The 10,723-nt window shown below is 42.3% G+C and overlaps 1 protein-coding gene across 8 annotated transcripts in view; it reads right to left on the reverse strand.

Annotated features, from left to right (window-relative positions):
* Nbea (neurobeachin) overlaps positions 1-10,203 on the reverse strand; it is a 554,101-nt gene extending 543,898 nt beyond the window's left edge. For all 8 annotated transcript variants that reach the window (XM_029537485.1, XM_029537487.1, XM_021195277.2 and 5 more), the window contains exon 1: positions 9,458-10,203. In XM_029537485.1, coding sequence (XP_029393345.1) covers positions 9,458-9,721 — 264 coding nt within the window. In that variant the 5' untranslated portion in view covers positions 9,722-10,203. The remainder of the gene's footprint in view (positions 1-9,457) is intronic.
* Between the last annotated feature and the right edge of the window lie 520 nt (positions 10,204-10,723).

The raw sequence follows: 10,723 nt of genomic DNA on the forward strand, positions 1-10,723 counted from the left end.
ATAGGAAACTTTCGGGATAGCATTTGAAATGTAAATAAAGAAAATAATAAAAAATAAATAAATAAATAAAAATGGGTTCAGATATAAACAGAATTCTCAATAGGGAAACTCAAATGGCTGAGAAACACTATATTCAAAATTCTTAGCCATCAGGGAAATGCAAATCAAAACTATTTTGAGATTTCATCTTATACCTGTCAGAATGGCTAAGATCAATAAAACAAGTGACAGTTCATACTGTCAAGGACTAAAGGGAACACTTATCTATTACTGGTGGGAGTGCAAACTCATGCAGCCACTATGGAAATCAGTGTGGTGGTTTCTTGGGAAAATGTGAATCAATCTACCTAAAGGTTCAACGATACCATTCTTGTGCATATAGCCAAAGAACACTTCATCCCACCAAAGACACTTGTCCAATCATGTTCACTGCTGATCCAATTAACCAGAATTTGGAAACAAACTAAATGTCCGTCAACAGAAGAATAAATAAAGAAAATATAGTGCATTTGCACAATGAATTGTGCAATGTAGAGAATAAGGAACTAGGGTGAATAGATAGATCTTAATAGGAAATGGAAATATAGATAGTTATATAAATGGAGAAGGGGCTAGAATGAGAAGATTAAGTGGGGAGCGAGAGGAAGGACAAGAGAGGGAGTGTGGGAAGAGACAGTTAAAATTAAGGGCCATCTGAAGAGTAATAGAGAAACCAAATACAGTAGAAGCTTCATATATACATTATATGCAATATAACTGATATTGCCAAATTATGGGCAAGATAGAGGCCCAACTGGCCATCTCATGCCACCAAATGAAACTTCCAGTACAGGGACTGGGTTATATCTAATTGAGCTGTTGATCAAAGAGGTCCAATGGAAATCCTTAAAAAAAAAAGTTACCAAGACTATAGATTGCTTTCCACAAACTGACACCAAGGCTCCATTGCTGAAGACAACACCTATACAGTCATTGAACAGAAATGGAGCAGGTGCCTACATAGGGTTTTATAGGATTGTTTCCATTTTCACCTTATGTGCTAGTATCTTTGGTACAGGAAGGTACTGTGCATGCTACCAAGAGAGAAACATAAACACCAACCCAGCCACAAACCCTCAGATTGACAAACCTTCAAAATATGCTGGGGCAATGGTAGCTCAAAGCTTGTGAGAGTCACCAACCAATATCTGATTTGACTAAGGGCCACTTCACTCATACTCAACACTGCTTGGGTGACCAAGAACCTGAGACTTGATAACCCAGAGACCTAGGAGAAAACTAAATACTAATGTTCTAGAAAGAAAGGAAGGAAAGAAGAAAGGGAGGGAGGGAGGGAGGGAGGGAGGGAGGGATGCATGCACAATGCACACACGCATGCAGGCTCCCACTGACACTCTGTTGCACTCATAGATCAGTGCCTTGCTCAGCCATCATCAGAGAAGCTTCCTCCTGCAGCAGATAAGAACAAGTACAGAGACCCACAGACAGACATAATACAGAACATGAGAGACCCTGGAACACTCAGCCCTAAAAAGAATATCTCAATTAAATCCTTCCTCTTGAGGTTCAGGGAACCTTAAAGAAGAAGAGAAAGAGTGTGAGAGTCAGAAGGGATAGAAGGCATCTCAGGAGCAAAGTGATGAAGGCACATACGAACTCGCAAGAGACCGAGGCAGCATGCACAAGGCCTGTATGGATCTACAGCAGGTTCTTTGAGTATATTCCAGTTTAGTGGTCTTTTGTTTTGTTTTGTTTTGTTCTGTGGGATTCCTGACTGTAGGAATGAGTGGGTCTCTGTTTCTTGCACCTTCTCTTGGGATCACCTCCTTCTGTTTGTTTGTTTTGTCCAATCCCAACGTGTTGGTTTTATCTTTTATTTTATTTTATTAATATAACTTAGAAGTCTGTTTTCTAATGAGAGATAGAAAGGGAGTGGATCCAGATGGGAGGGGAGATGGGGAGGAAATGGGAGGAGTAGAGGAAGGAGAAAGCATAATCAGGATATATTATGTAAGAAAACAATCTGTTTTCAATAAAAGGAAAAAGTATAATCATTAGAATATAACCCATTCAGCTTCTGAATATTGTATCTAAATTAAAAGAATTAAAGATAGAATATTTTCTTCAATTGTTCTTTCCTGTATGAATGGCCAATTATTGCTGCTCCATCAGTCATCCTGGACTTACCTCTACTGTGTGATCAGATACAATTTCAGCTACTACATTGAAGTATGACATTAAAGTTTGCTTTTCTGTGCAGATGTGTTCTAACAGAAACATGAATAATAAAGAGCTGACTGGCAAAAAAAGAAAGAAACAAAGACAGACAGACAGACAGACAGACAGACAGACAGACAGACAGAGACAGAGACAGAAAGACGAATGGACATAGGCTTTTCCATCAGGCTGAGAATTTTCTGGAAGTATAGTTTCCTTAAAACCTTACTGAGTTTTCGGTTATGTACTTCAATCAAGAGCTTGAATTAGTAACCAAAACAACAGGTCTTGCTGAGATAGAGGACACTAACTGAAGTTCAGCTTTTAAGTTTTAGTTTTACAGAAATAGGCCTTGCCTTAACCCTCATCTTAGTATCTTCCCTGCCGCACAATAACCAAACGCTAAGGCTGAGGGGACACAGCTACTGCATCCTCATTTAAAGTTCTTTAAACTGGATTTACTGACTTGTGTCTGGAAGCCAGAAGTACACTGCATGAGGTACTTGGAAGAAACTTTCTTCTTTTCCATTTAGCATAAGGTAAAAATAATGGCTTTTTAACCTACAGTGTCCCTGACATTTTGATGCTCTTCTCTTTCCTGGGTGACAGCCACTGCAGAAGAGATCTCTCTTTCTTGAAGACTACATTTTCTTTTCTTCAAGCATGAAGTTTAGACCAAAGCAAGTCATCTAGTATAAGACACTGTAAGGTATCCCAAGGGATCCAAAGACTCCACCATCCCTCAATTCCAGCCTAAAGAGTTGCACACGCAAGGAAACTTGGTGACAATGTAAACAGCTACTTTATAATCATTAAAGGAAGTTGCAAAGGAAGGCAGTGCCTTCATTGCCTCACACTCCACACCATTTTGAAAACTGTTATCTTACAAGGTCTCATTTTAAATACTAATTCTGTGCTAGCAGAGGAATTCTTTTCATTCCCAACTGACAAAAACCCAACTTCAACTGATTCAAAACTAGTAACAATGGTAATATATTCTAAAAGAGCATTAAAAATGTTCTTGTTACATTCTGTTGCTGCTAAACACCAAAACCAAAAACAACTTAGGGGAAGAAAGGTTTATTGCATTTTACAGATTACAGTTCATCCTTGAGGGAAGTCAGAGCAGGACTCCAACCCAAATAAGTCTGGGCAATGAAAACACAACTCAATCACTGAGTACATGCTGTGCGCCTAGATTGGGCAGATCTACCACTACACTACCATCTTCCCCATATAAGAGACCTCTTAGAACTTGCGGTTTCCCCAGGCCAGGTGCTTCTGCTCCACCTTCCTTCTTCCTCTTCCTCAGTCCTTTGTGTTCTCTCTCTCTCTCTCTCTCTCTCTCTCTCTCTCTCTCTCTCTCTCTCTCTCTCGCCTTTTCTCCTGAAACCTTCAGCTCCACTTTCCCCTCTTTCTCTGCCCAATCACTGGCTCTAGCCTTATTTTATAAATTAGGGTGAGAAGAAGGTTTACAGGAAACCACCTGAGTGCTGATTCATTCCTTGTTCACAACCCCTCACAGAAGAACGGAATTAACATCAAATATAATTAGCCCCAGGGCTATCCGCAACAGGAACTGAAGCAGAATCTTGAATCAAATACCATGAAGGAATTTTTGTTTGTTTGTTGATAGGATTTGAGTGTGTGCATGCATGTGTTTCCAGACAGAATTTCACTATAAGGCCGTGGCTGTCCTGGAATTTATTCTGTAGACCAGACTGGCCTTGAACTCACAGAGATCCATGTATGTGTCTCTGCCTCCTGAGTGCTATCCATCCATCAACCGTGAGAAAATCTTTTTTACTGGCTTGCTATCAAAGCCCATGCTTAGCTAGCCCAGGACATTCTATCCAAGGAATGGTGGTGTCACCAAGTGTGGATGGGGCCCTCTTACATCAATTAACAATCCCCCAGAGCTATGCCCACAAACCAATCCTATCTACGTAATTCCTCTATCAAGGCTTTCCTTTTAGGCTGTGTCAAGTTGACAACTAAAGCTAACTAAAACAAGAGACAATCATGACAGGTACAGAGGCACTGATATCAAATCAAGAAGACAGTTAGCTTTTTTGGATTCACATTTAGTGGAATCTGAAAGCAGGCAATATAGTCATATACTAAAGACTCTGTTCAGTATCTTGATGATGATGGTCCAATAAGTCCTGGCACCAACTATGTGACTTCCCTTAGACAAATGTTCAACCTCAACTAACCATGGGTGTTAGCCAAACCCTTCCTAATATCAACCTTCCTCAACAAGATGACTGAGAATGGGGGAGAATGTGAATGAATGGTCTATTAGAGAAAAAGTGAGGTTCCATTAAAAAGACACATAGGTGAAGATAAATTCTTAATACTTCAATGACTATATTTTCTTTCTTAATAACAGAAAAATACAATTAATATGAAACTATTGTACCACATTCTTAACTATGCCTACGATATCGGTTAAAAAATTATGAAAGTACTAAGAAGGCAGAGGCAGGATGATCCCTCTGAACTACAGGCTAGCCTGGTCTACATAACGAGTTCTGTGAGACCCTGTAAAAAAATTCCTTAGATTTAAAAACAACATTTATGCATGTAATAATGCCTAACCGCTAACATATACATATTGAACATACTTCTAGTTTTAGGAATAAGCAAAATATTGGGTTATAATCTAGATTACACTAGATTTTTTTTGTTTGTTTTGCATTTTACAACAAGGACACTTAGACTATATGGGACACTAACTCATATGTAGCTTTCAGAGCTGGTTCTAATTACTACTGCCTTTTAATAGTATCCTGCATATTCAAAATGCATTTAACTACCAAAGGGCAAGAAACACTAAAAATAAATATGTAAAAGATTATGTTCAGCTGTTATGAAGTTCAGAGCTAGAAAGTGCAACACAAATAAATAATTATAATACAGAGAGTGACTGGTATGTGGTACAAAAGAATAGGCCAACAGTACAGAGAGTATAAGAAGTATAGTTATAATATGTGAAAAAGCTGCAATGGATATACAACATTCTAAATGAACAAAAAGTACGTATGAATCAACTACCCTGGGAAACAAAAATGGAGCTGGGCTGTGAAATCTACGATTTAGCAAGAGTCAAGAAAGAACATTGTGACATTTTCAATCAGTGGCATAACTGGTACCAAAAAAACATGTACAAACTAAGTATTTACTTAAAATTACAAAACTTGATCACAGAAAGCTACATATTTGTTGCTTTAGTGTCATTAAATGGCTATTTTTAGTGTTATTATATGATACATATATCCTTAAGTTCCTGAAGATCCCAAAACTTATACTATGTATGTATTTAGCTTTCCAACTAAATAGCAATAACAAATATATAAGCTATGTTAGAAAGCTCATGTGTCAATATAAATTAACATCTAAGAAATCCTTTTAATATAAATAAATATGGTTTTATTACAATTAAATACTCCCATGAGTCTACCTAAGATATAATTGTGATTTGTCATTTGTTTTTGAGATTGTAAATTAATTTCAATGTTCCTTCCTCCCCTTTACTCACTCCAAACCATCCCATATATCCCTGCCTGCTCCCATTCAAAGTCATGGCTTCTTTTTTCAATAAAAATTGTAATATTTTTAATAAATTCAATTTATATATTTGGTTTATGAGACTATACCATTAAAAATAAATTATTGTGATTACCAACTTGTAAATGAATAGAGTCCAGGAAAAATTATGATCACGATTTAGCACAAAAAATAACAAAATTCCCCCTCCTCACAAAACTGTCATGACCCACATACCAAAAAAATTTAATAGTTTAAATGTTCTCATATATTTAGTTGCATCTATTAATACTAAATAATTGTATCACTTATATTTTTAAAAGAATTAGAGAAATACTCTCATAACTAGTATAAAAATAATCTATATGCTCATGACAAAAATTGAAGTCAATAATCCATGAAACAAATCTGCAAGACTATAGGTGAATTCTACAATTATAATAAAAATTATACTACCTAAGGCAGATTTAAATGCACTATTGGAATTATTTCATTAAATATTAATTCTCCATTTATCTTTTCTAAAAATTTGTTAAAAAGAAACTTCCACGTTCTAAACAAAGATAAGACATGATGTGTACATGGAATTTATTTGAAGGAAGTAGACTTTCTATAAATACATGTCAAGTATGTTTACAATGGAAACAATAGACCAAGTACACCTGTTTTACAAGAGAAAGCTAACCATAAAAACTCTTCAACATAAACTCTCTTAAAGAGGCCACATGTACATATTCCTCCTGACACTAAAGTTTCCTAACAACTAGTCTCTAATGCTGGTAGAGCCACACAGAAAACTCTTAACCACATACTTTCCTTGAAACCTTATTTTCAAACTAACTCAACCATCTTCTGACAGCTCTGCCTGGTCTTTGAATGTTTTCAGTCGCCTCCAATACCATGAGAAACAATGTAAGCACCTATAACTACATCATTCACTTTATCTATTCCACTATTCCACTTTGAGTCTTCACTACAACTCACCTGACTAGGAGAATGGACCTCTGCCTTTGATAAAGAGCAAAAAAAATTCTAAGCAGAGCTATAATGAAGTTCTACATAGTTAAATAATGAAGAGCTATAATGAAGTTTACTACATAGTTAAATTTTAATTTGGCAAATTTTTTTTAGATAAGGCAAATATGAGACAGCATCTGAGGATCAAATATCAGTATTTCATATTTTCTCATTAAACAGAAAGAATGAATGAACAGGAAAGACAAATATTTTGTCAAAGATGACTACACCAAGAGTACTGTCAAAACTCTCAGTTCCTTTAGCTCCCCTCCTTTCTTTTCTGTCACAGAGCAATGTAAGATATTTCACTGTTCCCATCTAACATTATTCTTTCACATTTTAAATTAAAACTGAAAGTAAAGAAAATTCATTTTAGAAATAGTAAAGGCTTCCAACTTCTAACAAGTCACTTAAGTACTCTAAATGAATTCTGGCTGTTTATTCTTAAATAAAAATGAAGCTTTGGTAAGTATTGTAATGCCAAATATTCTTTTAAGAACCAACTTGAAATTCCATAATTTCAATTATGTCTACCTTTGAACAATAAAGTTTAAACCTACAATTCAAAACCTACACTTCATAGGGCTAATTCAGGAACTACAATACAGCCAGCAACACATTTTGTCATCTACTCTGTATACCAAGTTCCCATCTAAAAATAAATTGTATCCCTTAAATCCACACAAAGAGAATTTACACCTACTATTTCTATTCCAAAAATCAATCTTGGGAATTAAGGTGTATGCGATTTGGTATCACACTATTTCTAAAGTCTATAAGCTAAGAGTAAATATCTAAATAGAAAAAGAAAAGTGTTTGCATCTGTCATGGCAGATTTCATTGCACTGAAGAGTTAAATTTCTTTTTAGCACAAGAGAAATACTTCACTTCCTTTTTTTAGTCTACTGTGTATCTAAAGAACCCCATCTGTTAAGAACTGATCCAGCAGGCATGGCTGTTGCTTCAGAGTCCACACTGGTTCCACATTCAAATCAGCTTCTAGCTTGGGAGAGTCCTACAGCCTCTTATCAGGCTACATAGTGCATACAAGTAAGCGTAAAAATGCCATTACCACATCATCTAAAGTAACAAATCCTATTGGCCTCAGAAAATGGAAACACTTAAAATGTGTGTGTTCTTTGAGTAGCAGCTAATATATTAATATTGTTCCTTGAGATTGCCTAGCTTTTCTTCTAAAAAGAAAAAGAAGCAATAAAAATAATTACCTTTAAGAAGCAAGATAAAACTACTGCTCACCTTCCCCGCTGCCACCACCACCGCCCCCCAAAAAAAACCATTAGTGTTTTGAAAAGAACTGGTTACACCTATAGGATGACAATCTCACAAACTTACACTGATTTTTGTGGTGACTTATTTGAAAGGTACACAAAAGTAAAACAGGGAGTTTTGCATTCAAGCTGCAATACATATAAGAGAAGTAATGACAGGTGACCTATCTTTGAGTTGACACACTAGCAAAAAGAAAACAAAAAGTACTCCAACTTTTCCATGAATTTTAAAGGTTCAGAAACAACAGACATTATCCAATCCACGTCTCAGGGTACCACTGCCACAGCAGCAGTTTTCTTTCAATTTTCCATAGCACCAAATAAAAATAATTGCTTCGCTGAAAAGTCAGACCTCATGAGTATTATAAAAACCCCAGCAAGCATTTTTCTTTATATTCCTGCGACTTCACACCGAATACAATGGTCAACTGACTGTTCCTGACTCACACCTTGCCTTCCCAGACCCAACCTTACTGAATGTCAAAGGCTAGATAATGCAGAGGAAGCCGGGTTTTTAAGTGGCTTTGCTGAAGAAAAGCAAAAACAAAAACAAAAGAAATGCATTTGCAGAGCGCAAAAGCCCTGACCTAGCCTTAATTATGCTCTATTTCGGCTCTTCCTCTCCGTCTGCTGGACCAAATCATCTTCAACACTGCTTAGGCTCTCTGTAGATAGCGCAGAACATTAAGTCATACATACTTCTGCAGTAACTCTCTTACCATGAAAGGAGCCAAAAACCTAGGCTGCCTTTCAAATCTTTCTTCTGGTCTTTATCCTCAAGCCACCGCAACCATAGAAACCAACCTGTAAGATCCGGTGCCCCCTTACATTTTAACACCTTCTGCGCCCCACACCCCCAAAGGTAAGAGATCAGCATAACTGGAGCGACACTACAAAGAGGTGAAGGTTGCCTAGAGATGGAGGTAGGGGTGAGTACAGGCACAACACTCTCCATCACTGCCGCGGAATGTATTTAAAGACATGCAAAATCTGCATCATTCGTCCTCCTCCCGGGAAAACCCAGCACCCCAGCTGCTCAAGTTGGAACCAGTGCGCTTCTCACATTTCAGGAGCACGGGGATGGGGGCTGGGGCGCTGGGGGGGACTCGGGCTCTAGGGGCCAGGCTGTCACCCTCTCAGAGCCACAGCACGGACCACTAAGAGATGGGGAGAAGAAGCTCCCAAAGGACCTGAGGGCCGCTTCACCCCTCCACTCACGGCCCAGGCCCTAAGGACCGACCACTCGTCGGAAGTGCCGGGTTGAGTTGAGCACCGCGCGGGTGACAGGAGGGAGGTGGCGCGGCCGTGGCTGCGCGCAGGCGGGCGGGCGGGCCGGAGACTGAGGGACGCGGGGAGGCAGGGCGCGGACCGCCGGGGGCCCTTACCAGGTTGAGCACGGTCTCCACGATGTCCCTGTTGCTGACCTCGCCGACCTGTATGAGTCCGATGAGAACAGCGAATTTCATACGGATGTTGCGGATCGGCACCGAAGGGTTGATCATGCCCGCCGGCAGCACCACCGGGCCGGAGCCGGCCGCCCCCCGAGGCTCCCCCATGGCGCCTCCGCCGCCTGCACCTCCGCCGGCCCCGACGGCCAGGAGCGCGACGGGCTGCGGCTCGAGCCCCGGGCCCGGCTTGTCGCTCGCCATCCGCCCCGCCGCTGAGGAGCTGTGCAGCGCCGCCGCGCCGCCTCCGCCGGTTCCGTTATCCCCGCCGCGGCCCCCGCCCCCCGGCCGGCGCCTCGCAGCCCCAGCATCCACCAGCGCCGCGGCGCCGGGCCCGCTCCGGTCCGCGCCTCAGCCGGGCCCGGCGGCGGTGCGCGGCGCCTCGCCGATCGCCTCCGGGGACAGCCTCAAGGGTCGCTTCCGAGGTCTCCTCGCGGGCTTGCCGCAGCTGTCTCCCCAGCGGGCTCACGGTCCGCCTCGGCGCTCGCCTCACGGAGCTCCTCGCAGATCGCCTCGGCGCTCTCTGCACCGATCTCCCCGGCTCGCCGCCGCCGGCCCGGCCCCCCGCGAGGATGCCGCCTCGCCTCGCACGGCCCTCCGCCCTCCGCCGGGGGCCAAAGCTCGGGCCGCTGCCACCGGCGCCGCTGTTGTTGTGAAGCCCCGACGCCGCCGCTCACTCCGCCATGTTGCCGCCCCCTGCCTGCGGTAGCGGCCACTGCGCCTGCGCGCAGCTTCGGGGGGGGGCGGAGTCCTCGCTGCACCCCCTCTTTCTCCCGGCGCTCCTCCTCCGCATCCCTCACCCCGCGTCCCTCCCCCACGCGCTGGGACCGGGCGGACAGGTGAGCAGGTGCGCGGGGAGGAGTCGCGATGGGAAGGACACGGCTCGCCGGTCCGCTCTCCTTCCCCCGCTCAGCCTCGCCGTGCGGGCCACGTGCGGGGAGTGGAGGGCCACCTGCTCCGGGCCGCCTTCCCCCCTCCTCGTCCACCTTGGGTCCGTGGCCCCACCTCGCTGCGGGGGTCTGGAGACAGGCGCAATGTCGCCGGGCTCTTGCCACCGCCCAGAGAGAGGCTGACACCTGCACACACGGGCGCGGCTTAAAATAGATGCTGTCAAACCAGGAGCCTCTCTGCCAAGCTAGTTCTTGAACTCGCCTCCCTGACTACCCCATGAGGTGGTTGGATAGGAGCAGCGAACCCCCTGCTAGA

The sequence above is a fragment of the Mus pahari genome, chromosome 4, assembly GCF_900095145.1.
Source record: "Mus pahari chromosome 4, PAHARI_EIJ_v1.1, whole genome shotgun sequence".
Taxonomy (NCBI): Eukaryota; Metazoa; Chordata; class Mammalia; order Rodentia; family Muridae; genus Mus; species Mus pahari.